The sequence below is a fragment of the Epinephelus lanceolatus genome, chromosome 12, assembly GCF_041903045.1.
Source record: "Epinephelus lanceolatus isolate andai-2023 chromosome 12, ASM4190304v1, whole genome shotgun sequence".
NCBI classification, from domain to species: Eukaryota; Metazoa; Chordata; class Actinopteri; order Perciformes; family Serranidae; genus Epinephelus; species Epinephelus lanceolatus.
Window position 1 is genome coordinate 12,844,461 of NC_135745.1, and position 24,262 is coordinate 12,868,722.

General features: G+C 40.4%; 1 protein-coding gene and 6 non-coding genes across 11 annotated transcripts in view; 1 reads left to right on the top strand and 6 right to left on the bottom strand.

The window, feature by feature from the left end:
• The first annotated feature begins 3,745 nt into the window (after positions 1–3,745).
• LOC117272085 (ATP-dependent 6-phosphofructokinase, platelet type-like) overlaps positions 3,746–24,262 on the top strand; it is a 39,728-nt gene continuing 19,211 nt past the window's right edge. For 2 of the 5 annotated variants that reach the window (XM_033650831.2, XM_033650832.2), the window contains exons 1-10: positions 3,746–3,985; positions 9,413–9,486; positions 14,326–14,403; positions 14,888–15,077; positions 15,165–15,330; positions 15,540–15,584; positions 16,972–17,080; positions 21,210–21,305; positions 23,052–23,144; positions 23,257–23,382. In XM_033650831.2, the coding sequence (XP_033506722.1) occupies positions 3,877–3,985; positions 9,413–9,486; positions 14,326–14,403; positions 14,888–15,077; positions 15,165–15,330; positions 15,540–15,584; positions 16,972–17,080; positions 21,210–21,305; positions 23,052–23,144; positions 23,257–23,382 (1,086 nt within the window). In that variant the 5' untranslated portion in view covers positions 3,746–3,876. Of the gene's footprint in view, positions 3,986–9,412; positions 9,487–14,325; positions 14,404–14,887; positions 15,078–15,164; positions 15,331–15,539; positions 15,585–16,971; positions 17,081–21,209; positions 21,306–22,304; positions 22,401–23,051; positions 23,145–23,256; positions 23,383–24,262 lie in introns of all 5 variants that reach the window. The other 3 variants (XM_078172976.1, XM_033650830.2, XM_033650829.2) reach the window with 2 other exon arrangements.
• trnar-ucu (transfer RNA arginine (anticodon UCU)) lies at positions 17,173–17,264 on the bottom strand. Its single transcript is given in 2 exon segments — positions 17,173–17,208; positions 17,228–17,264. It is a non-coding gene; the product is annotated as a tRNA-Arg (tRNA).
• On the bottom strand, positions 17,850–17,941 carry trnar-ucu (transfer RNA arginine (anticodon UCU)). The gene is given in 2 exon segments: positions 17,850–17,885; positions 17,905–17,941. It is a non-coding gene; the product is annotated as a tRNA-Arg (tRNA).
• On the bottom strand, positions 18,988–19,079 carry trnar-ucu (transfer RNA arginine (anticodon UCU)). Its single transcript is given in 2 exon segments — positions 18,988–19,023; positions 19,043–19,079. It is a non-coding gene; the product is annotated as a tRNA-Arg (tRNA).
• trnar-ucu (transfer RNA arginine (anticodon UCU)) lies at positions 19,722–19,813 on the bottom strand. The gene is given in 2 exon segments: positions 19,722–19,757; positions 19,777–19,813. It is a non-coding gene; the product is annotated as a tRNA-Arg (tRNA).
• trnar-ucu (transfer RNA arginine (anticodon UCU)) lies at positions 20,053–20,144 on the bottom strand. The gene is given in 2 exon segments: positions 20,053–20,088; positions 20,108–20,144. It is a non-coding gene; the product is annotated as a tRNA-Arg (tRNA).
• trnak-uuu (transfer RNA lysine (anticodon UUU)) lies at positions 20,815–20,906 on the bottom strand. Its single transcript is given in 2 exon segments — positions 20,815–20,850; positions 20,870–20,906. It is a non-coding gene; the product is annotated as a tRNA-Lys (tRNA).

The following is a 24,262-nucleotide window of genomic DNA, read 5'->3' on the forward strand; positions in this document are numbered from 1 at the left end:
GATTGTGGACACGTGGGGTTACTGAAGTCAAGATGTTTTATATTGTTAGATGAATATTTCTCTATATGTGGCTCCTTGGGCCTGTGAAGCTGTAATACTTTGTGTTTTGCGTGAAATACAGAAAAATATAGCTAAATTATTAGGGTTTGTTTGATGTGTGCAAGTTCTAGTTTGACCCTGGTGTCACCTTAATCACTGTCACTTAACTGTTTTACTTGAACTTAACTTTATACATGCCTCCCTGTCATAAATCTTGAATATGAAATAAGAAACTGTTTGTCCCTGTAACTATTTGTAATGACACACTCAGATTCATGTGGCGTTCAAGAGTTCCTTATTTCAAATGTGACACTTGCATTTGGAGAAGTAAGGAGCAACCAAACGTCTTTAGTCAGGAGGATTTACCACACATACAACAGCACATGTGAGCCACGGCAACATGAAGCCACACACACAGATATACACCCTGCTCTGCCTCGCTAAGACTCCTCTCTACAGAAAGGAAATTGAAACCTGTGCAGCACCTCATGTCCTCTGCATGGCCTCTCAAATCTAATCACACGGCAGCTCCACTGTCTGCCAGTCGAGATATGAAAACTTTACCAACTCCATCTTACTCTAAATAAACCTTTTTGTCATGAATGTATTATTATGAAATATAACAAACTGTGGCGAGAGATGCCACACTGTGCTGGGAAAGATACGCTCATTGAGTAAAGCTTGCAGCATGTAAACAATTGCTCAAGGTCATAACCTTCACGAGAGGTTGAGATTTCTGTCTAACCTGTGGCTCATATGAACAACCATAAAAGAATGGTTACATACAGAGACATCACACAGGAAGTACACTTGAAGTACTAACAGCATCTGCTCTGCAGTATTTTGAAATAAATATTTTAGCAATATCTGAGATTTATGTGTTTTGTTCCTGCCATTACATAAGCCCTCTAATCATCTGTTTTCTTTGTGTTGCATTATGTCAACATCTCATGCTGTTACAACACTCATTCTTTGTGTTTGTATGACAGAGAAATTTATGAATTGTTACTACAATTGTATCATGTCCTGACTGAAAAAGCATAATCTCGGTGGCAATTGGTTGGTATGTATTTCCACTGTACGTGATCTGGACACCCATTGGTCAATTCAGCTCTCAGTCAGGTCGCAGCTGGTCATTGGCTCTCAGGCTTTGGCTCAGAAGGCCCAGGTCGTGAGAGCCAAAGACGGGTATAAAAACGGAAGGACATCTCACTCTGGCTCTATTTCCAGACCGCAAACTGTGAGGTGGACTGCAAATAAATCAGCTGGCTATACTCTTGTCTCTTGTCTGATTGCGCTTTTACATGTAGGCCTAAAATGTTAATACATCATAAAACCACAATACACTTTAAACATGGAAGGCACAATAAAATACATCTGCTACAATACACACACCACAATACATTTACACTATACCCCTTAATAGTTTGTGCATTTAGCTACGATTGGAGCATTTGACCTTTGTTGTGAAGGATTGTAAATCCGTAATCAGTTTGATGTCATTTTGTACTGTCTTCCAGAGTTGACAGCTCTTTATGGAGAAAGCTGATTGTCTAAATTTAGATTTACAATATAGTATTTTACAATCTCCACTCCCGCTGCTCCTTGTTACTCTGTTACTGTCTTGTCTTTGCATCAATCTGGAAAGAGGCTCTGGAGCTAGACTGTTGATAAATTTGAAAACTAATTTCAGGAATCAAAAGTTAATGACGCTGTCAAAGCTTAAAAGATTGTATTGCTAATATTTTGTCCATTATTTTCAGTGCCTTATTGTATAAAGATGCAATGTGTCTGATTGTAGATGGTGATGTTTTAGCCCATACTGTCACGCAGTATGAAAACTGAGAGGAAATAAGATCAATCAACAATTAGGGTTTGTTTTTACTGTTTCTGGGATCTTCTTCGTGTGTCTATCTTATTTCAACTGATGATCTAAAATTACTCCTAAAAACTTGAAATTGACATTGACCTCCTCTATTCTTTCATTCTGTATCTTGATATTATATTTTCTAAGTGAGTCCCTTTTTCTAACTGAGAAACACACTGAAACTGCTTTTTTCCCAATTCAATACAAAGTGATTATGTTGCAGCCACTGATGTATGTCACCTAAGCATGCATTTAAGATCTCTGCAGCTTTACTAGGCGACTTAGCCGGTGCATATATGATTGCGTCATCTGCATAAAGCTATCAAATCGCATCTAGGCAGCTTGCAGGTAGGTCATTTAGGAGTAGACTGAAAAGCAGTGGGCCAAGGACTAAACCTTGGGGAATACCCAAACTCTTGTTTAAAAGAGATGACTTTTCTTCACACTCCTCTCTAGTCTCAAGATATGACTCAAACCAATAACTGCTTGTTCAGAAAAGGTGAATGGTGAATGGAGACAACTTAGACAGAGGAATATCAAATGCCTCTTTCTAGTTAAAGTCTCAGACATCAGAAACAATGACATTTACAGTAAAATTTCACTTTTGGCGAGTGACAAAACTTAGCTGCTTTTAGTTAATGGGGACAGAAAACGTTTCGAGCAGTCTTCGACATATGCAGTTTTTAGGCAATATAATAGGTGAGTAGGTATGGGGTCAGAATAGATAATTACAGTGGGTCTGTTAAAAGATCAACTTCTCTCATCTAATGTTATCTCTGCTGCATTATCACACATGTAGGCATGACTCTGCCATCCTCCAGTGGAAGTAAGGTCTTTAAATGTGCATGTGGCACCTATTCACATAAATGACGCAGTATTTCATTGTAATTAATGTATATAGTCAAAGGACTTTGATAGCTCAAGAAGAACTCACATTAAATAAAAAATGGCGCCATTTACTATAGGTCATATATGGTCAAAAATGCAAACCCATCTCCATCATGATTTTCTTTTCTTTTCTTTTCCTTTTTTGGTAAATCCCTCAGTAGTATGCTTGTTCTAGGCAGCACAATGGTGCAGTGGTTAGCATTGTCACCTCACGGCAAAAGAGTTCTCGGTTCAAACCCGTGTGGAGTTTGCCTGTTCTCCCTGTGTCATTCCAGAGACATGCAGGTGAGTTTAATTGGTGACTCTAAATTGGCTGTAGGTGTGAATGTGAGTGTGAATGGTTGTCTGTCTCTATGTGTCAGCCCTGTGATAATCTGGACACCATTCCAACGTGTACCCCGCCTCTCGCTCAATGTCAGCCGGGATAGGCTTCAGCTCCTGGTTATAGAAAATGAATGAATGAATCTTTGTTTTATAGGAACTAGAATAATCATGAATAAACTATAAAAAATATTAAATTAAATAAATAATTTCTTAGTTCATTTGATACTTTTTCCATATGCAGGTATGCTCTGATGATTGTGGGGTAGCATGTATGTTGATTTTGCCCAATGTCAAGTCTCTATTTCATCACGTGAAGAGACCATACGAGCACATCTCAAGTCTAGCCAGTGATCCTGCCTTTTAGTAGTAAGAAAGGACAAGAGAGAAACTAAGTAAGCTATTTTTCATAACTTTTTATAATATTTTTTAAAAGCATTGGAGACATAATCAGCCATTTTCAAAAAGTGGTGGGGTGTGCCCAGTGTAAATCAAACCTGTACTTTGTAGCTTACTCCAGTATATTTTACACGTGCAGGCCTGTATTTGCTCCCACTAAAGTATGTAGTGAGTCATCTTACTGTAAGTACGATCTTTGGTCAGGGGGTGTGTACGTGAGTCTTGAGGGCGGTAACCACTGCAGTCCTACTACAGTATCTGCTCCGTCTCAGATACTGTCAGTGATACTTACCGCTGCAGGGCGGCTTGTCAGATAGTACCTTTTTAATTTTTTGGACAGGTGACAGGGACCCGAGACAGATATGGCTGGCGCGGTGGCACCGAAGCGGCAGGACACCCGGAAATTTTTCGAGAATCTGTCCGGCGCTGGTAAATCCATCGGAGTGCTGACCAGCGGAGGAGATGCCCAAGGTAACGTTGTGTGGCTGGAGTTCCATCATCTGACAGCGCTGCTGGCTTTGTGTAGCCTATAGTCACGCTTCGAAGTGCTGCCAGTCAGTATTAGAAAAAATTAACTCATATTTCAACCTCATGCTGAGTGTCATTTTGTTTAAGATTACACACGACAAATGCGTTTTTTTCTCAAGCTCAAGCCAGGTCACACTTTTCCTTAATTTTTCAGTCGGCAAAATATTTTTAGCACTTCCAAATTTTAAAAAATTTTTTATTGGATGTTTGCCACCAGTAATGGATCATATTTAATCGGAGGGTTGTCCGAAACACGGTAGCCAAAGACCTGTCCGATAATGGATGCCCCGCCGCAAGCTTGTGCGCTAAAGGTCCCATTACGTTACAGTTACTATCTCCTGCGAAGCTGAAACGCCTCAGTGCACCAAAGAGGAAAAGATTATTATATTCCAATAGTATAAACCTGTGTATGTATTTTTTTCATCGTGCTGCCACTCGCAATTCTACCTGAATTATTTATACGGTGTTAAATGAATCTGAATGGCGGTTACGCAACAGCTGACGCCCCCATTCACACTCCAACCTCACACATTTTACATGGATGCAAAAGTCATCCACCGAGATAGCAGTTTGATATTAAATCAAACCATATTCATAATCCAGGCCTGGTAAAATGAACATAAGTGCATGTTGGTGCAGTTTTGGATAACTGCAGCACCAGCATCAACAAGTGATCTTGATCATTTAATCATTTAAAAGACATCTCTCTTTATATAAGGTGTTCATGCATCATGCACCATTGCATCTGTATACAGGCTGTGTTGCTTGCTGCTTAGATGTGTAGCCTATGTTTGAGCATGCGTCCCTGTGCGCATCCACGGTGCCTTCGGGTCACGTAATTGAGTCATCAGCTCACACGAGTCATTACTACAACAATTTTCTTGTGTTCCTTACTTGCTCTAGATCCGCACAATATGATTTAGATGTGTTGTATGAGCTGCTAAGAGTTTTCAGCTTTCTTTTTTGTATTATTAATCCCCATGAATACCATCTAGTTTGTTTGGATGCATAATAGTTTGGAAAAGTTCAATGAAGTACCCTTACAGTGATCAGATGTACTTCCCATGAGGAAGAAAATGTAGAAACTCGTGCCTTGCATCACTGAGGATGAGTCGTGAGAGGACCAGTGTCAAGGTAGCCAGTGTGAAACATCCAACTTCCGAGTGACCTTTCACAGTAATACCATATGTATCACTTGTCACTGCAGCCTTTTAATTTGAAAGGCGTAGTTTCTCGACTTCCGGTGTCTTTGCAAGTAACTTTCCGTCCTGTCACGGAAGGTTATGCCGCCTACGTGAGGAGCAGAGAGTACACAGTGTTTTGACGTGGTAGTGAGTAGCCTACAAGGGAATTTAAATGAATGGGAATAAACTAGTGTTATATTATGTCATTAATTAGCCTATAATATTGATAATTAATATTCATGCATTATCTCCATGAGGTGTCTTTGAGCTTCAATACTGATCTCATAACACATGATGGTGATATTGTTGCACTAGTGCTCTCATAATGCACCCGAAACATCACCAGATCATGTATTTTTCCTCATTACTACCTATATACTGGTCCATATCATGCTCTGCCATCCATACATACAGTGCTGTAGGGTAACCATAGCTATTGTTGGCCTGTTACATAACACTGTGCCTGTAGTGGAGAGATATGTTGTTTCTTATTCTCACTGCAGCGTATCACAGCACATCAGCTCCCATGCTGAGTATTACAGTGAACCTTTGTCAGTAACAGCGTATGTTCCTCCTGGCAGCGTAACTGGAACTGCACCTGATGATGTCACACATGCCTTACCAGTGTCCTGATTTTCTCCCAGTCATAACTACAGGCTGCTGGTTTGGAGTCAGGACCCCTCGTGGGCCTCACGAGATGCCACTGAGCAAAGCTGTTTTTCATTGGCATGGTCATTTCCCTGTGCATATGTGGCCCACGTCTCGCGTAGATGTCAATTCAAAAGCTGAAGATGTAAAAAATGCTGCTGTAACTGACAGATAATTATATAAACCTGAAGTTTCTGAACTATTCCATGATTAAGTGCAGTCACTAGTTTGAGAATATATTAGAATTTTATTCCGATTTTTTTAAAAAGAAATATAAAATAAATTGAATTATTTAACAAAAATAAAGAAGAAAAAACATTTGTGACAGAAGAGAGATACTGAGGGTTCCCCAAATTCTGATTTCTTTTTAATAATTCAAAACATCCTAGCAAACAGGTAACCTTCAGGGAACGTTACCTGAAGGTTAATTTTAAAAACATTTAGAGGGAGAATGTTCTCTGAATGTTCCCTTAAGGTTTTCTGAAGGATTTGGAAAAAAATGTCAGAGAACCTTTAGGGAACGCTCCCTGAAGGTTCACTGAAGATACTCTAGAGGTTTTTGAAAAACTTTTCAAGAGCGTTCTCTGAATGTTCCCTTAAGGTTCTCTATAGGTTTTGGTAAAAACCTTCAGAGAACCTCTACAGAACTTTCCTTAAAGGTTCACTGAAGGTACTCTGGAGATTTTTGAAAATCCTTTTGAGAAAGTTCTCTGAATGTTCCCTTAAGGTTCTTTAAATGTTTAGAAAAATCCTCTAGAGAACCTCTACAGAGCTTTCCCCGAAGGTTCACTGAAGGTACTCTGGAGGTTTAAAAAAAAACAAAAAAAAAAAAACCCAAACCTTTAAAGGTTCTCTCTAACGGTTTTGGAAAGAAAAAGGGAAGAGAATATTCTCTGAATGTTCACTCAAGGTTCTCTAAAGGTTTTGGGAAAAAAAACCCACCAGAGAATCTTTAGGGAAGAGGTTTCTTTAAAGAACCCTTTAAAGAACATTCTCTAAAGGTTTTCTAGTGGTTTTGGGAAAAAAAAAATGTTGGAGTATCTTTAGGCAACGTTCCCTGAAGGTTCACTGAAGGTACTCCAGAGGTTTTTGAAGAAACTTTAAGAGAACTTTCTCTGAACGTTGCCTTAAGGCTCTCTAAAGGTTTGGAAAAAACCTACAGAGTACCTCTACCGAACTTTACCTGAAGTTTCACCGAAGAAACTCTGGAGGAAGAACCCTTTAAAGAACGTTATCTAAATGTTCTTTAACGGTTTTGGAAAAAAAAATATTAGAGAATTTTATGGGAATGTTCCCTGAAGGTTTACAGAAGGTGCTCCAAAAGTTTTTAAAAACCCTTTAGAGAAAATTCAGAGTACGTACTCTTAGGTTACCTGGAGTTTTGGAAAAATGCCCAGAGAACCTTTAGAGAATGTTCAGAGAATGTCCTCTGAAGTTTCTCTGAACGCCCCTAAAGGTTCTTTGAATTTATAACAACTCTGTCCCCAGCCTCTGTGTATGTTTATTATCATCCAGACTTAAGAATAAAATGACAATAATAATGGGAGATGTTCAGTCAGACTGGATGGAGACAGTCACAGCATGTCATGATTTGTGAGAGCAAGTTATTCCAGCTGGAAAATCACACACACACACACACACACACACACACACACGCTAAGAAGAGAAATGTATAGTTCATCACCATGATACGTCATCCAGTGAAATCGCCTAATTTCTTTGTTGTATTCCTTTTTGTTAAGCTCATTAAACATTCTGTCAAATTAAAGCCCATGTCACATGTTTGCACAGATCCCCTTCAACCAATCAGCTTTGTCTTGGTCTCTTAGCAACACTAGCTCGACCCATCAGCGCTCCCATTAGCACAGTTTGCATGCTGTGTTTCCTCTGTGAAGGAAACCCCCTTTGTGCACCTAATCGTGCATGAAACCTTATTTACTTTATTTATTACGGATACAGAGAAAAACACAAAAATATCTCTGAGATTAAAAATGTAACTCAAACATTCTCTCCAGCTCGTCACTTTTGAGGATTTGCTGCATGTTTTGTTTTATGTGACCATAAACTGAATACCTATTGATTTTGGTCTGAAAATAACCCGGACATTAATAAGTTATGAAAATAATTGCAGCCCTAGCTCAGACAAAAAAAAAAAAAATCGATCAAGTTTTACGACCCTTCAACTCCCCTCAACTGTTGGTTCAAGTTTTTGTAAGTTGAGCATTATAGCTGAGACTGTATGCAACTGGAGCCAGGTGATCCGGTGTTTATTTACCAGAGCCTGAAGCAGTGTCACTGTGCCAGCCTCAGTGAAATGAGCAAGAGGGCTACGTTCTTACTAGCTGTTGTCTGTCTAAGCAAAGCCTACATCATGACATTGTCTTGCAAGGAGTAGTCACATCCCGTGCACATTCTGTAGACAGCAGCCAGTGAATGGAACGGCTTGTTCAAAGCATGCGGTGTGGGAAGAAATTTGGCACAGTGCTCTATTGGCTGCGAGGTACAGCTTGTGCCTGCTGTGCCTTGTGTTGCACATACTACTACAAACAATAGGCTCAGGAAGATCAAACGTGCCTTCCACATTCATGACGTTCATCATATCATATGAGTGTGTGTACTATCATAGAAGTGTGTGGAAATAAGCGGGGTGATTCACAGTGAGCTGGTCTTGCGATCCCTCAGGATGGGGTTTTGGAAAGTTTTGTGAACTAATGATGGACATTTGAAAAATGACTAATACATAAACTGATTATGAAAATGATCAGTTGTTGCTGTAATTTATTTGTAGTCTAATTTCCTTTAATCACAGCTCAGTCTGCATGAATCAGCAATGCTGAAGCAACAAGACATCAGCAAGATACAACCTCTCTCAGCCAGTTCAGTTGCACATCAGACACTTTTATTTAATCAATCTGTACCATCAGGTCTTATAAATCTATACAATCCGCATGTTGATCGCAGACGTGGTCTAAGATTTATAGGCTTTCCTGTGTCTAATTTCACTAAGTGCTCCGACAGACACATTTGTATTTTGGCACAGTATCCTCAAGGACACTGCTGCTCCCTCTCTCTGTCTGTCTCCGTTTGACCTCTTTACCTTTCCTGTTGTCTGCTGGTCTGTCTGGCTCCTGCCACACCCTCTTTACACTGTTATTTTTACTATTAGTCTCTCTCTGTCGGTCAGTTGTGACAGACAGAGAGTGGTGATAAATCCAATGTATGGTGGCTGTATGTCCCAGTGGCAAGTCCAGTGACAAATCACCATTTCACTAGCGTTTGGCTGTAGATGTTGATGTCCTCCATTTACAGTTTATTAAACGCATGATTTTTCGATCATTTTCTAATGTATAGCTAATACTCCAGATTACTTTTTTTTTTAGTTGTCTATTTGTTTGTGCTCCTCTAGTGTATTCTCAGTTTATTTGTTTCCATTTTCTGCTGTTTGCACATCGTGTCAAACACACCATAACAGTCAGAATAACTGAGACAGACCGTTTGTTTCCATCACAACCACTAACTCTCCTCTGTCTGTTTCCAGGTATGAACGCGGCGGTCCGGGCCGTTGTGCGAATGGGCATCTATGTTGGAGCAAAGGTGTACTTCGTCCACGAGGTGAGGCATGACTCATGGGTCAGACTCCAGACGTGGCCTCCGGGGCGTCTGCAGCCCTCTGTCACACTCGACAGTGAGCTAAATTAGTGTTGATGAGTCTTCCTAGTCGGGCTGTGATCGTCTGTGAGAGAACCGTTAGGACTCAGCTGATAAGACCTTGCATTTGCTAGCAGTCATGCATTATCTGGATGTGACTATAAAAAGGTTAAACCCAGATAACTTGAATGAAGTGTTGAGACATAAAATATGGATTTCAACAAAGGATACTTTTAAATTAAAATAACAATTAATGAACAAAAACAAAATTTCTGTCCTCAAAGGCTTTCTAAAGTGCTCATTTATTGTCATATTGGGGATGATTTGATTAAAAAAAAAACACCCAAAAAACATTGTATTGTAACTGTGATGCATATCACAGTGCTTTGTCGCTTGCAGAAAGAGGTCCTGACTCTTCCTCTCGTTCCCCAGAGGAAAATTGTACTTCCTGCTTATTGCTGAAACTATTTGGACTCCCTATGAGGTTAGTCTATATTTATATCCAGCTGGGAGAAGGGTGAAGATTTGCATTCATATGGATACTTAATGTACAACACAGATCTTATGATGGTTAACACCGGCTTGTAGGGGTAGTATCAGGATATTTCAGGGTGTTTTGCAATAATGATAATTTTGACAATTTGACAAATTAGTGAAAAACAAGTTATTATTAGTTTAAGAACAATGAACAGCTGACCTTCAAATATTCAGTTAAAACTAAACAAAAAGGTTAGTTTGTAAACAACAACAGTAACTCAGCGTGAGATTCAGATTCTATATATCTGTATATGTAAATCAACAGGTGATTTCCTTCTCTTAAATAACTGAGTTGTTCCTTTTCCATCTGGACCTTTATGCTCTGCCATTTCTCCTCTAATCATCACACTGTAACCTGTGACAGGCTGTTATGCTATGATAACTGTCGCACAGTCACATACAGTACAGGCCAAAAGTTTGGACACACCTCCTCATTCAATGCGTTTTCTTTATTTTCATGACTATTTACATTGTAGATTCTCACTGAAGGCATCAAAACTATGAATGAACACATGTAGAGTTATGTACTTAACAAAAAAAGGTGAAATAACTGAAAACATGTTTTATATTCTAGTTTCTTCAAAATAGCCACCCTTTGCTCTGATTACTGCTTTGCACACTCTTGGCATTCTCTCCATGAGTTTCAAGAGGTAGTCACCTGAAATGGTTTTCCAACAGTCTTGAAGGAGTTCCCAGAGGTGTTTAGCACTTGTTGGCCCCTTTGCCTTCACTCTGCGGTCCAGCTCACCCCAAACCATCTCGATTGGGTTCAGGTCCGGTGACTGTGGAGGCCAGGTCATCTGCCGCAGCACTCCATCACTCTCCTTCTTGGTCAAATAGCCCTTACTCAGCCTGGAGGTGTGTTTGGGGTCATTGTCCTGTTGAAAAATAAATGATCGTCCAACTAAACGCAAACCGGATGGGATGGCATGTCGCTGCAGGATGCTGTGGTAGCCATGCTGGTTCAGTGTGCCTTCAATTTTGAATAAATCCCCAACAGTGTCACCAGCAAAACACCCCCACACCATCACACCTCCTCCTCCATGCTTCGCAGTGGGAACCAGGCATGTGGAATCCATCCGTTCACCTTTTCTGCGTCTCACAAAGACACGGCGGTTGGAACCAAAGATCTCAAATTTGGACTCATCAGACCAAAGCACAGATTTCCACTGGTCTAATGTCCATTCCTTGTGTTTCTTGGCCCAAACAAATCTCTTCTGCTTGTTGCCTCTCCTTAGCAGTGGTTTCCTAGCAGCTATTTGACCATGAAGGCCTGATTCGCGCAGTCTCCTCTTAACAGTTGTTCTAGAGATGGGTCTGCTGCTAGAACTCTGTGTGGCATTCATCTGGTCTCTGATCTGAGCTGCTGTTAACTTGCGATTTCTGAGGCTGGTGACTCGGATGAACTTATCCTCAGAAGCAGAGGTGACTCTTGGTCTTCCTTTCCTGGGTCGGTCCTCATGTGTGCCAGTTTCGTTGTAGCGCTTGATGGTTTTTGCGACTCCACTTGGGGACACATTTAAAGTTTTTGCAATTTTCCGGACTGACTGACCTTCATTTCTTAAAGTAATGATGGCCACTCGTTTTTCTTTAGTTAGCTGATTGGTTCTTGCCATAATATGAATTTTAACAGCTGTCCAATAGGGCTGTCGGCTGTGTATTAACCTGACTTCTGCACAACACAACTGATGGTCCCAACCCCATTGATAAAGCAAGAAATTCCACTAATTAACCCTGATAAGGCACACCTGTGAAGTGAAAACCATTTCAGGTGACTACCTTTTGAAGCTCATCGAGAGAATGCCAAGAGTGTGCAAAGCAGTAATCAGAGCAAAGGGTGGCTATTTTGAAGAAACTAGAATATAAAACATGTTTTCAGTTATTTCACCTTTTTTGTTAAGTACATAACTCCACATGTGTTCATTCATAGTTTTGATGCCTTCAGTGAGAATCTACAATGTAAATAGTCATGAAAATAAAGAAAACGCATTGAATAAGAAGGTGTGTCCAAACTTTTGGCCTGTACTGTATATGTAGTTTTTTGTCGAGCTGCGAGCGTCACGTAGGTTTACATTACTAAAGGTTTATGACAAAATGACTTGACAACACTGACTCCCATGTGCTGCTGCCGGAGGAGCCGCTGAATGAGTTCCCTCTTAGCGCTTAAAGAGTCTGAGAAGTCCAGGGCTGTTCATAAACTTTCAGGACGCCCAGGCCTAACGACACCACAGTTTATTTCACAGGGATTTAGGGTTACCATAATTTCACTTTCAGCCATGCTTGCTGTTGCCGTGGGTAACAGTATCCCGTCAATATGTCAACAAGTCGAAATATGGCACAACCCTACTGGCTCGTTTGTTGTGAATAGCTGAATTTTCAAATGCATTCATCTTCAATATTGCCAACTCATACATAGTCTTTAGGTGTGTTGAGTTTGGTGACATACAGATCAGTGGTTCATAGTTGACCATGCGTGGCCATTTTGCTCTACACCAGTTTGATCTAGCTATCAAAAGTCATTCCTATTTCAGTAAAGCTAGTTTCATATTTTCACATTTTCTTCATTTGATTTGGCCTGAATAAAATCCACCAGCTCATAGAGAGTGCACTTTCATCACGAGAATAATTTGTGCTCCTGTTTTTCATATTAATGGCTCTTGTGCGGAGATAGTTGTACTCATTTACAAAATATAAAACACCCCCAGTGTTTTTTTGTTGCACCTTAAATCAGGTTTACATGTGTATTCTATCATTACACATAATGCTACTTACTTCTTATAGACAGTAAATAAATATAGCGTTCATCTTGTCTTAAAATGACATTTGATATGCAGCTTTGAGGGCTTTGTTCCCACCGGTGTCATCCATGCCACACTACAACCATTCAAGGTACACTGAATTACACCATATCTGTGGGATACAAAGAAAACACACTGCTGGTGCTTTAAATAGTTAGAAATGGTATGATTCATTCATCAGAAAAGAAAAGCAACAACAAATCCCTCTTTTATTAACATCATTAAAGTTGTTTAATATCGAACGTCTGAGAATATATGTGCAGTTTGAATGGGCATGACGCCATTGATGGCAGTGACGGGCAGAGAAAGATGATCTGGTCTCAGTGTTGATATAATTGGATTACCAGGGGCAGACTTCATCCTTCACTGGCTGCACTGTCATCCCCATCAGCCTCGAATTCCCACTGGGCCGCGAGTAATGACAGCTGAGTGCCATGACGCCTTTACTTTGGCTTGGACTCTGGCGGGAAGTTTGGATCAGCGTTCACAACACTGTGAATAAACAAAAAGGAACATTCATTTGAACATTTCGTGCTGAAATTATTTGCAGATGAATCAGTTATTTGAGTAACGGAAAATCAAGAAAGTCATTTATCAAGCAAAAATGGCAAACGTACTCGGGTTCCAGCCTCTTAAAAGTGAGGATTTTTCTTTTCTTATGTAAGTGCGAAACAACATTTGTCATTTTTGTTTTGGGGAAGTTATGATTGTATGGGATTTTTTACTACTTACTGATGTATTATAGACTAAATAATTAATTAAATAGTTTTAAAAAATAATCATTGATGGATTGAAATAACATTTATCTGCAGTCCTAAGCATATGACGGCTCAGGATGAGAATAAAATGACCCATAGTTACATTATTTAGGGCTGTACCTGGCTCATTATTATGTCAGTTGAATCAGATCTGACTGTTCAGTATGAATATTTGGCTATTCTTTTCTTTTTTTCTTTTTTCATGTGGAGTCTGAGAGAGTTTGAACAAGGTTTTGCAGGATGCTCAGGATGACAGTGACAAGCAACGTTAGCCTTCTGAGCTAATGTGGGCTAACTGCGCTAATGACGGATCGTATATGTGCAACAACATTTTTGTTGACACTAGATATCAAACAAAAGCCAGAGACTGTGTTGTATTAAGTTGCTGTGAGCTTTAAATTCACAATAACTGTAATGTTATCTCAGATCTTGACCAGATCTCTTCCCGCGGGCAGCTGCCTCCGTCTCACTCAGACTCCCCCAGGGGTCTGGGTCCACAGCTGCCTGTGCCAGAGGGCAGCAAAAAAGCAAGGAGCGCTCACTCTGCAGCTAAATCTAGGGACTGAAACATCCCCAGATGTACAACATCAGCTGCTCGACTTGAAAAATGTCGGTCAACTGAGGGGTCTAGGACTAATAACTTTCAGGGGACACTCCTTCAATATTTTTTTTCCATAGGAGTCATTTATCATATTTGTCTGTCCTCTCAGGGGTACCAGGGGATGGTGGATGGAGGAGACAACATCAAAGAGGCAACGTGGGAAAGCGTCTCCAGCATGTTGCAAGTGGTGAGCAGAGCTTTGTGCTTCTGTTTCAGGTCACATACTTTTAAAATAGTTGCATCAGGCTGAAATAAAACTATCTGTATTTCCTCTTCTGTGCTGTGAACTATGAAACCCTTAAATCCAGCTATCATTTAAACACTTGACCCTGTGTTAATGTTAATTATCGCTGTTTATGTTAGCACCATGACATGCTGTCTGACAGAGGAGCAGCAGTATTTAAGCTTGAGCAAACACAGTGGAATATTTGCTAAGTTGTTGGACATCTGTGATGATGATCATTGGTAGTGACTCAGCAATAATGCTTTGAGCTTTGAGCCTAATGAGCCTGTGATCAAATTAGATTGTTTTACCATTTGTCATGGTCAGACTGTAATTGTCTAAAGTGGATTTAGTGCCACAGTGACAAAATATTTATCTTGTAAATGAGCAGTGGAAGCCAGCAGAAGAGACTTGTGTAATTTCTGATTGTAATTTGAATTCCCCTCAGGGTGGCACAGTCATCGGCAGCGCCCGCTGTAAAGAGTTTCGTACCCACGAGGGCCGCTTGAAAGCCGCACACAACCTTGTGCAGCGCAGCATCACCAACCTGTGTGTGATTGGTGGAGATGGCAGCCTGACTGGAGCCAACCTGTTCAGAGAGGAGTGGAGCGGCCTTTTGGATGAGCTCGTCGAACAAGGTGATCACTCACCGCAGGGCTTTCAGTCGACGTTACATGCCACAGCACTCAAACTTTAAAGGTGTTAAGAGATTTTATGTCTCTCAGGTCTCATCAGTAAGGACGCAGCCGAGGCTAACTCGATGCTCCACATTGTTGGCATGGTCGGCTCCATTGACAATGACTTCTGCGGCACCGACATGACCATCGGCACTGACTCGGCGCTGCACAGGATCATCGAGGTGGTGGACGCCATCATGACCACTGCTCAGAGGTGAACAAATCCTGAGAGGAGATGAGACGAGTAGAGATGTGACAGGATGACCAAGACAACTTGACAAGATGCGATAAGACATAGCAAGACAAGACATAAAAAGACTAGCTAATTTAAGACATAACTTAGGGAGACAATGATGTATTTTAACAAATGAGTCCACAGGGTTTCACTGTTCTGACATTTCTTTTGTTTTTCATTATTTTCAGCCACCAGAGGACATTTGTGCTGGAGGTCATGGGCAGACACTGCGGGTAGGCTCTTCATCCTCCTCTGTCAGAGTACATCAAATCAAATCAAATCAAACTTTATTTGTATAGCACTTTTCATACATAAAAAATGCAGCACAAAGTGCTTCACAGAATAAAAACATACAACAAAAATACTACATACATATTGAAAACCCGCCCCTCCCACCCCCACATATAAACACACACACACACACACACACACACACACACGGTCAATATAGTCAGTAACATGGCTGGGCACTGAGGAACCAGGTGAGGAAAGAACCACCTATGGGGAGCTCATCCACACTGAGAGGTGTCACAGCCTATGGCCATAGGGAGCGCCACCACAGAGACCACCCCAACCCAGACAGACCAGGGTAGACTCCACACATGGTGCAGAGCCTCCCAGTCCTGAGGAATCTCCAGGACGACATCCCTGTGGGCAGACCGGACACACCTCTCAGCGTGGAGGCCCCCCATTAGGAAACACTGGAGCTAAAAACTAAAAGACTAAAAGGCAATATGATAAGATAAAACAAGTATGAGATAAAGTAATGATAAAATGCATAAAAATTTAAGGATTTAGAAAAAAAAAAGATTTAAAGATTAGAATGATATTAATAATAAATAAATAAATAAATGAAGACTTAGAAACTTAATAATAATAAAATGCATAAAGATTTAAAAAATAAATAATTTAAAAGCATTAGAAATTAAAATAACATATAATAGAAGAATTAAAAAAGAGTAAAAGAAATCAGTTAAAAGCCAAACTAAAAAGGTGAGTCTTGAGCCTCCTTTTAAAAACATCAACAATCTCTGCAGTCCTGATGCTCTCCGGCAGGCTGTTCCATAAGTGAGGGCCATGATGGCTCAATGCAGCCTCCCCATGGGTTTTTGTTCTGACTTTTGGAACAATTAAAAGGCTGTTACCTCAGGATCCGTGAGGTGTGATATGATAAAAGCAGGTCAGATAAATAAGATGGCCCAAGACCGTTAAGACATTTAAAAACTAATAAAAGAACCTTAAAATCGATCCTGAAACACACAGGGAGCCAATGCAGTGATCTTAAAACCGGTGTAATGGATAATAATGGATAATGGACAGAGAGATAGAAATATCATACATATAAAAACATATATATATATACACACAACACTGTGCATTGTCTTAAAGTTAAACATGCTACTGCACACACTAAGTCTCCATAACCAAACAATCATGGCTCAGTAAAAATATTTCAAGTGTTCACTTTTTCAAGTGTGGAAAATGCATGTGTGTGAGTCTGTTAAGGCTGTGTAGACGAAATATATCATGGCTAGTGTTTGTTACAGAGAAGTAAAGATTCAAAATGTGTGTGTGTGTGTGTGTGTGTGTGTGTGTGTGTGTGTGTGTGTGTGTGCGCAGATACTTGGCCCTGGTCAGTGCCCTGGCATGCGGAGCAGACTGGGTATTTATCCCAGAAATGCCTCCTGAAGATGGCTGGGAGGATAGCATGTGTCAGAAACTGTCTGAGGTAACACACACACACACACACACACACAAAAACAAACAAAAAAAAAACATAAGCAGACAGTAAGTCATGAATTTACAGCTGTATAAAGCTAGCGACTCTGGTGGGACTCGAACCCACAACCTTTGAATCACATCTCAAGTGCTTGACTAGAAGTCCAATGCGCTATCCATTGCGCCACAGAGCCTGTTAAAAGGTGTCCTTGAACATATGGTATGGCTTATGTGTCACTTTCAGGAAAAGATGACCACATCTGTGGGTTGTTTGACTTAACTTTTTACCTTATATACTGTAAACACAGACCCCAGAGAGTATCTGTACAGCTTTCATTTTCATTTAGGTTTTCTTAGTCAAAGAAATATCTGCTAAGCCTGCCTGCGTGGTGCTAATATTATCACAACAGAGGACACTTACCCTCTGTAACTGACACGCTGCTCAGTTGGGAAGCTGTGGCACTCGTGTCAAAGACATGTCTTTCCTGGAATTCAAGCCCATGTTGCGTAGAAAGGTGTTTCAGCATATTGCTGGTGTTTCCAGCCTTACTTAAAATGATCACTTTACAGACATTACAGTAGTGAGGCCACGCTTTTGTCTGTTTCTTCCTCAATGACGTCAGGGATTTCATAGGCTCAGAGGAATACAACTCCCATGGATCAGTCATTCTGGAAGCAGTACTTGATTCCCATCCTTAACAAGGAAATGGAAGTATGCACCAGTGACTTGTTTGTGATGAAGATTCATTAATAGTCATGTCTTTAACACTGTAAAGAAGTGACTCTGGTGGGACTTGAACCCACAACCTTTGAATCACATCTCTGATGATTGACTAGAAGTCCAACACGCTATCCATTGCGCCACAGAGCCTGTTATACGGGCAAAAATAATCACACATAGAGCTTACTAGACAGTGTCTTCAATCAAATTTCATGTAGGGAATTTGAAGTGCATGCTAGCAGCTAATAGAGCTTGTATGTAATGAAGATTTATCTATAAGAGGATCAGGAGGAGTCACGTGTTTGTGTCTTAAACTCAACTCAACTTTTTTTTAAACATACTGTAAAAATGATCCCACCAAAATTAAACTGAAGTCAGAGCCAGCCGCTAAAGAAGCTTGTTTGTGATTAATGCACAGACATGATTTTAACATGACTTACACTGTAAAACACCATGTACATCCAAGTGTAAAACAACAACTCAAGTGGGACTCAAACCCACAACCTTTGAAGTATACCTCTGATGCTTGACTCAAAGTCCAATGCACTATCTATTGTGCCTCAGAGTCAACAGCGACCTGAGGTGCTTTTACAAAATACCCTCTCTTACCAAGTTGTGCATACCACATCAGTTGGGTTTTGTCTCAACTTCACTTATAAACACCACCACTTAAAGGCACCATTTAATTGGTCGCAGCTGTGAAATTGAAATGCCAAAGCTCCATGTTTGTAATAAAGATTCATGCACAGGAGGAGTCACGCAAATATTTTTTCTCTAAAACCCTAACTTAACTTTTATTGTAAACACTTTAAAGATACACTATGCAGGATCTCTCTCTAAAACAATGTATAGACTAATACAAATATAATCCCTCTCATCCGTATTACCAGAAGTGTGTGGCGGTGTTTTTATCTGCAAAGACTCTGCCCTCTGCTTGTATTTGCCTGACGTTCCTGCGCACAGCACGCAGCTGAGGTCGGGGGTTTTATAAAAAGGTAGCGACCAGGTGCTGGAATGTAAGCAGCACGCATTCAAGAGGTAGCTGCAAAAATCTCAGACAGCGCAGAAAAAAACTGCAAATGTCGGAGTAGATGCTGGTCTACACTCAGTTTTCACTAAGAAAGCAGAGTGGTCGCTAGCAGCTAAGGGAGCCTGTTTATGATACAGTTGTCTCAAAGTCTCTATTTATAATGTAGTGACTCTGGTGGGACTCGAACCCACAACCTTTGAATCACATCTCAAGTGCTTGACTAGAAGTCCAATGCGCTATCCATTGCGCCACAGAGCCTGTTAAAAAGTGTCCTTGAACTTGCAGATATGACATGAACTGGCCAACTTGCCACTTTCAGGGAAAGATGACCACATCAGTGGGTTGTTTGACTTAACTTTTTACCCTATATACTGTGAACACAGACCCCACAATGAGTCACACACATTTGTTTCTTCAACTTATATTTCTGTAAATACTATAAAAATGATCCCACTGAAAAGCATCGATCAAAGGAATGGGAATTGATCGGATTTTATTGATACCAGTGCCGTTATTGGTTCTGCTTATCGGTTCAATTCTGTATTGGTTCGCTCATAGATTCCTGATCAATTCAAGCCCATGTTGCGTAGAAAGGTGTTTCAGCATATTTCTAGTGTTTCCAGCCCTACTTAAAATGATCACTTTACAGACGTGTAGCCACGCTTTTGTCTGTTTCTTCCTCTCTGTCGTGAATGTCAATGACGGCAGTTTGGCATCATTGTGAAAAGCATAAACGCTATCAATAGGCTCAGAGGAATACGACTCCTATGGATCGGACATTTTGGAAGCGTTACTTGATTCCCATCCCTAATTAGGAAATGGAATCATGCACCATCAACTTGTTTGTGATGAAGATTCATGCACAGTCATGTCTTTAATGTGACAAACACTGTAAAGAAGCAACTCTGGTGGGACTCGAACCCACAACCTTTGAATCACATCTCTGATGTTTGACTAGAAGTCCAACGCACTATCCATTGCGCCACAGAGCCTGTTATGTTGTGAAAAATAATTACTAGACAGCGTCTTCAATCAAATTTTATGTAAGGACATTGAAGTGCATGCTAGCAGCTAAAGAAGCTTGTTTGATAATAAAAGATTGCCACCAAACCCAGGAATACCACTTACTAGTACTTGAGTCCCATCCGTAACAAGGAAATGGAAGTATGCACCAGCGACTTGTTTGTGATGAAGATTCATAAACAGTCATGTCTTTAACACTGTAAAGAAACGACTCTGGTGGGACTCGAACCCACAACCTTTGAATCACATCTCTGATGTTTGACTAGAAGTCCAATGCGCTATCCATTGCGCCACAGAGCCTGTAAAAAGGACCCCTTGAACTTGCAGATATCATATAAACTGGCAAACTCATGTCAAAGACACGTCATTCCTGGAATTCAAGCCCATGTTGCGTAGAAAGATGTTTCAGCGTATTGCTGGTGTTTCCAGCCCTTCTTAAAATTATCACTTTATAGACATTACAAGCAACGCTGTTGTCGTATTTGTCTGTGTAGTGAAGCCACGCTTTTGTCCACCATCTAAAAGCACCATTTGATTGGTGGCAAGTGGGAAATTGATATCAGAAAACACCATGTTTGTAATAGATTCATCTAAAAGAGGAGTCACACAAATATTTTCCCTGTAAAACCCTAACTTAACTTTTACCATAAACACTTTGAAGATATACTATGTAGGATCTTTCTAAAAAACAATATATAGACTCATACAAATATAATCCCTCTCATCCATCAATTATTCATCAATATTACTGGAAGCATGTGGCTGTGTTTTTATCTGCAGAGACTCTGCCCTCTGCTTGTATTTGCCTGACGGTCCTGCGCACAGCATGCAGCTGAGGTTGGGGCTTTATAGAAAGGTAGCGACCAGGTGCTGGAATGTAAGCAGCACACATTCAAGAACCTGTTTAAGATTGAGATTAATGAACAGGAACACAGAGATTGTTGTCTCAAAGCTACTATTCATAATACAGCAACTCTGGTGGGACTCGAACCCACAACCTTTGAATCACATCTCATGTGCTTGACTAAAAGTCCAATGCTCTATCCATTGCGCCACAGAGCCTATAGATGGTTGATATATGCAGGCAGACACACACACACACACACACACACACACACACACACACACACACACACACACACACACACACACACACACACACACACACACACGCACTCACTGACTTTTCAACACAGTTTGACATTGATATTAGATCATCAGATGATTTGAAGAACAGTATACAGAACATTTAACTTTGTAAAGTATATAGTCATCTATTACCAGTATACATTTTGCATAATCTGACACTTCCTGATGAATTTACAGCAGATTTGATGTGGTGAGTGTGTTTGTCATATCACCCAGAGCCGATCACGAGGTTCCAGGTTGAACATTATCATAGTTGCTGAAGGAGCCATTGACAGACAAGGACAACACATTACTTCAGATTTTGTGAAGGATGTGAGTAGCGCTCAGTTTCAGACTGGCGCAGAGGAGAAACCAGAAGCTGGACCAACTGGTGGATAGCAATATGTCTGAAAAACAGAAGTCAATGACATTTACAGTACAGCAATTTTGTCAGTGTTTTAACTTTTTTCCTTTAATCCAGACACTTGCCACATTCTGAGGGAAGGTTTTATGTATTATTCATTTATTATTTAGATTTTTTGCAAAAAAAATAAAAATAAAAAAATCTTTTGCACCAGTTTTTACTTTCGAGATGTTTACTTTGAATTATCTCCATCTTTGACTGTCATGCTTGTACTGAAAATGAAACTGTGATTTACCTCAAACACTGGCCTGTCTGTCAGAGGTCCCTTTGTTTGCAGTTTCACTGACTGAAAACTGGTGGCAGCAAAGTGGATCTTAGTCAAAAAAGAAGGTTGCTTGCTGGGGAAGTCATTGCGAATGTATTGGGGTAATCAGCAGAGGTTTCAAAATACTCATAATGTTTTAAGAAGAAGAAAAGTTATTCAGCTCATTTGTTAGGCTCCAGGGATTTTGGTGAGAAACACTACATGTGAACTCAATTGTTTGTTTAAAATAAAACCCCACATGGTATCTTCAAGCTTACCCTTCTGTCTAATATCTTGCCAGAAGTAGGTACCAGAATTAGTTTTAATGATGTGCTGTCAGGCCTTCTCTGCAGGAGGATAATCATTGTGTCATGTCTGAAGTACATTTTCCATTTGCCCTTCAGTTTCCCAGCAGTGCTAGCACGCCTCATTAAGAACAAACTGCCCCAGCAAGCTGTAACGTTAGATGGGAAACTTCCTCCACAATGTGACAAGTGCCTACTGAAGAAAGACAACCAACCAAATGTCAAAACGCCTTGGTGTTCTTTACGGACATGAAGGTTTATCAACACTTGACTATCCTCCATTACAGGATCCAGCTTCTGGCAATGCAAAATGTTCTCTGTCATGTTTTTGAATGCTTTGCTTCTTTATATCCCTTTAGAACCGCGCCGATAAGAAAAGGCTGAACATTATTATTGTAGCTGAGGGTGCCATAGATTGCCACAACAAGGCAATAACTCCTGATTATATCAAGGATGTAAGTACAGTGGACAAGCCTGGTCAAGTCATGGACCCACAAACTCTCCTTCAGTATCACATGCTTTTTTCCCCCTTCTTAAGGACCCTCTCACTTATTATTTCTTGATTCCATATATCCCTAAGGCATTTATATATATTTTATTCCACTTCCACCCCACATCACTGTGTTTGCACCTTTATTTTTCATTTCTGCAAGTTCACTTCTTCTGCATGCACATTATTTGGCACTTCCTAAGATGGTAACGTGACAGGAGATGTTTTGCATGGTTTCTCTCTCTGTGTTTTTTTCCTTTTGCTTGTCACTTTTATTTCTGCGTTTCTTTAAATTACATAGCATCCTTTACAAGATGCTATGTAATTTCACAAAGAATCAGTGATATAAAATGCTATGTTAGTTGACTGTGTTGTGATTTTATGTGTTTAAACTTAAGTAAGAGCAACTGTTTGTCGGAATATGTTTTCATGATGTGTCTCTGTAATCTTTGGACCCTTTCATGTACAGCTGTTTTTAGCTTAATCGCACTAAAATATGATAAGACAATAATTTACAGTAGATTTAACAGGACATTATTGTAGACATGTTGTATACATTGACCCCATAAACCTCACTGTATGCTGTCATCCCACTTCGCTCTCCCTCCACATCAAGCTGGTGGTACGCTGCCTGGGTTTTGACACCAGGGTGACCATCCTGGGCCACGTGCAGAGAGGTGGGACACCCTCTGCCTTTGACAGGATTCTGGTAAGTCATGGTTTATTCAATACTTCTCTATGGTGAAAAAACCCTAACTTGATTATTTACTTATATTGCAGACACCTTGCAGATTGATATTAACCTTAAATTACCTTCACAGGCCAGTCGTATGGGCGTGGAGGCAGTGCTGGCGTTACTGGAGGCCTCAGCCACCACCCCGGCCTGCGTTGTGTCTCTGGTTGGCAACCAGGCTGTCCGACTACCACTTATGGAGTGTGTTCAGATGGTAAGTGTGCATGATGAAGAGACAGAGGTCGACTCCACAGGGCATCAAGTGTGCTCTGCATAGAACAGAAAATGAGATTAATGACTTGTCCATACCCATTGAGTGCACAGTTGCCCATATACAGTTTCACATGTTGTGTGTTTGGGATACAGGTCATAGGAAATTGCAGATTAAATAGTCAACTGAACCCATTAAGAAGAGCAATGTATTCAGACAGAGTTTTTGTGAATTTGATAGTACGATTGCTTTATTGAAAGTACAGTAGTACCATTGCCAATAGTGGCATACTTAGTGGGCTAAAACTGTACATTAGTAGTTGAGGTAAAAACATTGGGTCACAGGGGGAGCCACAGTGATCGGTCGCATTTGAGCCATTTTTAAGCATTTTTCTGCTGTTATAGCGCCACCCAGTTGCCAATTAGAGTTACATTTCTCCAGTCACCTTGAGGCATCCTGTTCTACATATCTACCAAGTTCAGTAAAAATCGATATGGCGGTTAGGCCTAGATAAGAAATTAGCTCTCTAGCGCCCAAATTTTGTTTGATGGGGTCAATAATGGAGGGGTCCCCTCAGATTATGTGTGGTCATATGCCTACAAAGTTGCGTGGTGATCGGTGAAACCCTTGAGATGTTATACACCTTTATGTGATGAGCCACGCCCTCCGCAATATTCATTGCCTTATAGAAGCTCAGTTTTAGTAAGTTTTCCAACTTTTGCCAAGAGGGAACTTTAGATATTGGTCCCTAGATTATGTTCACCAAGTTTCATATTCAGATAGAGCAAAGAAATAATGCCACTCATACCTAAACAGACTTATAGGCCTGTTACAAGTGAAAAGACTGGCATATTTTGACCTGTATGATGATGAGGCTCTTTTA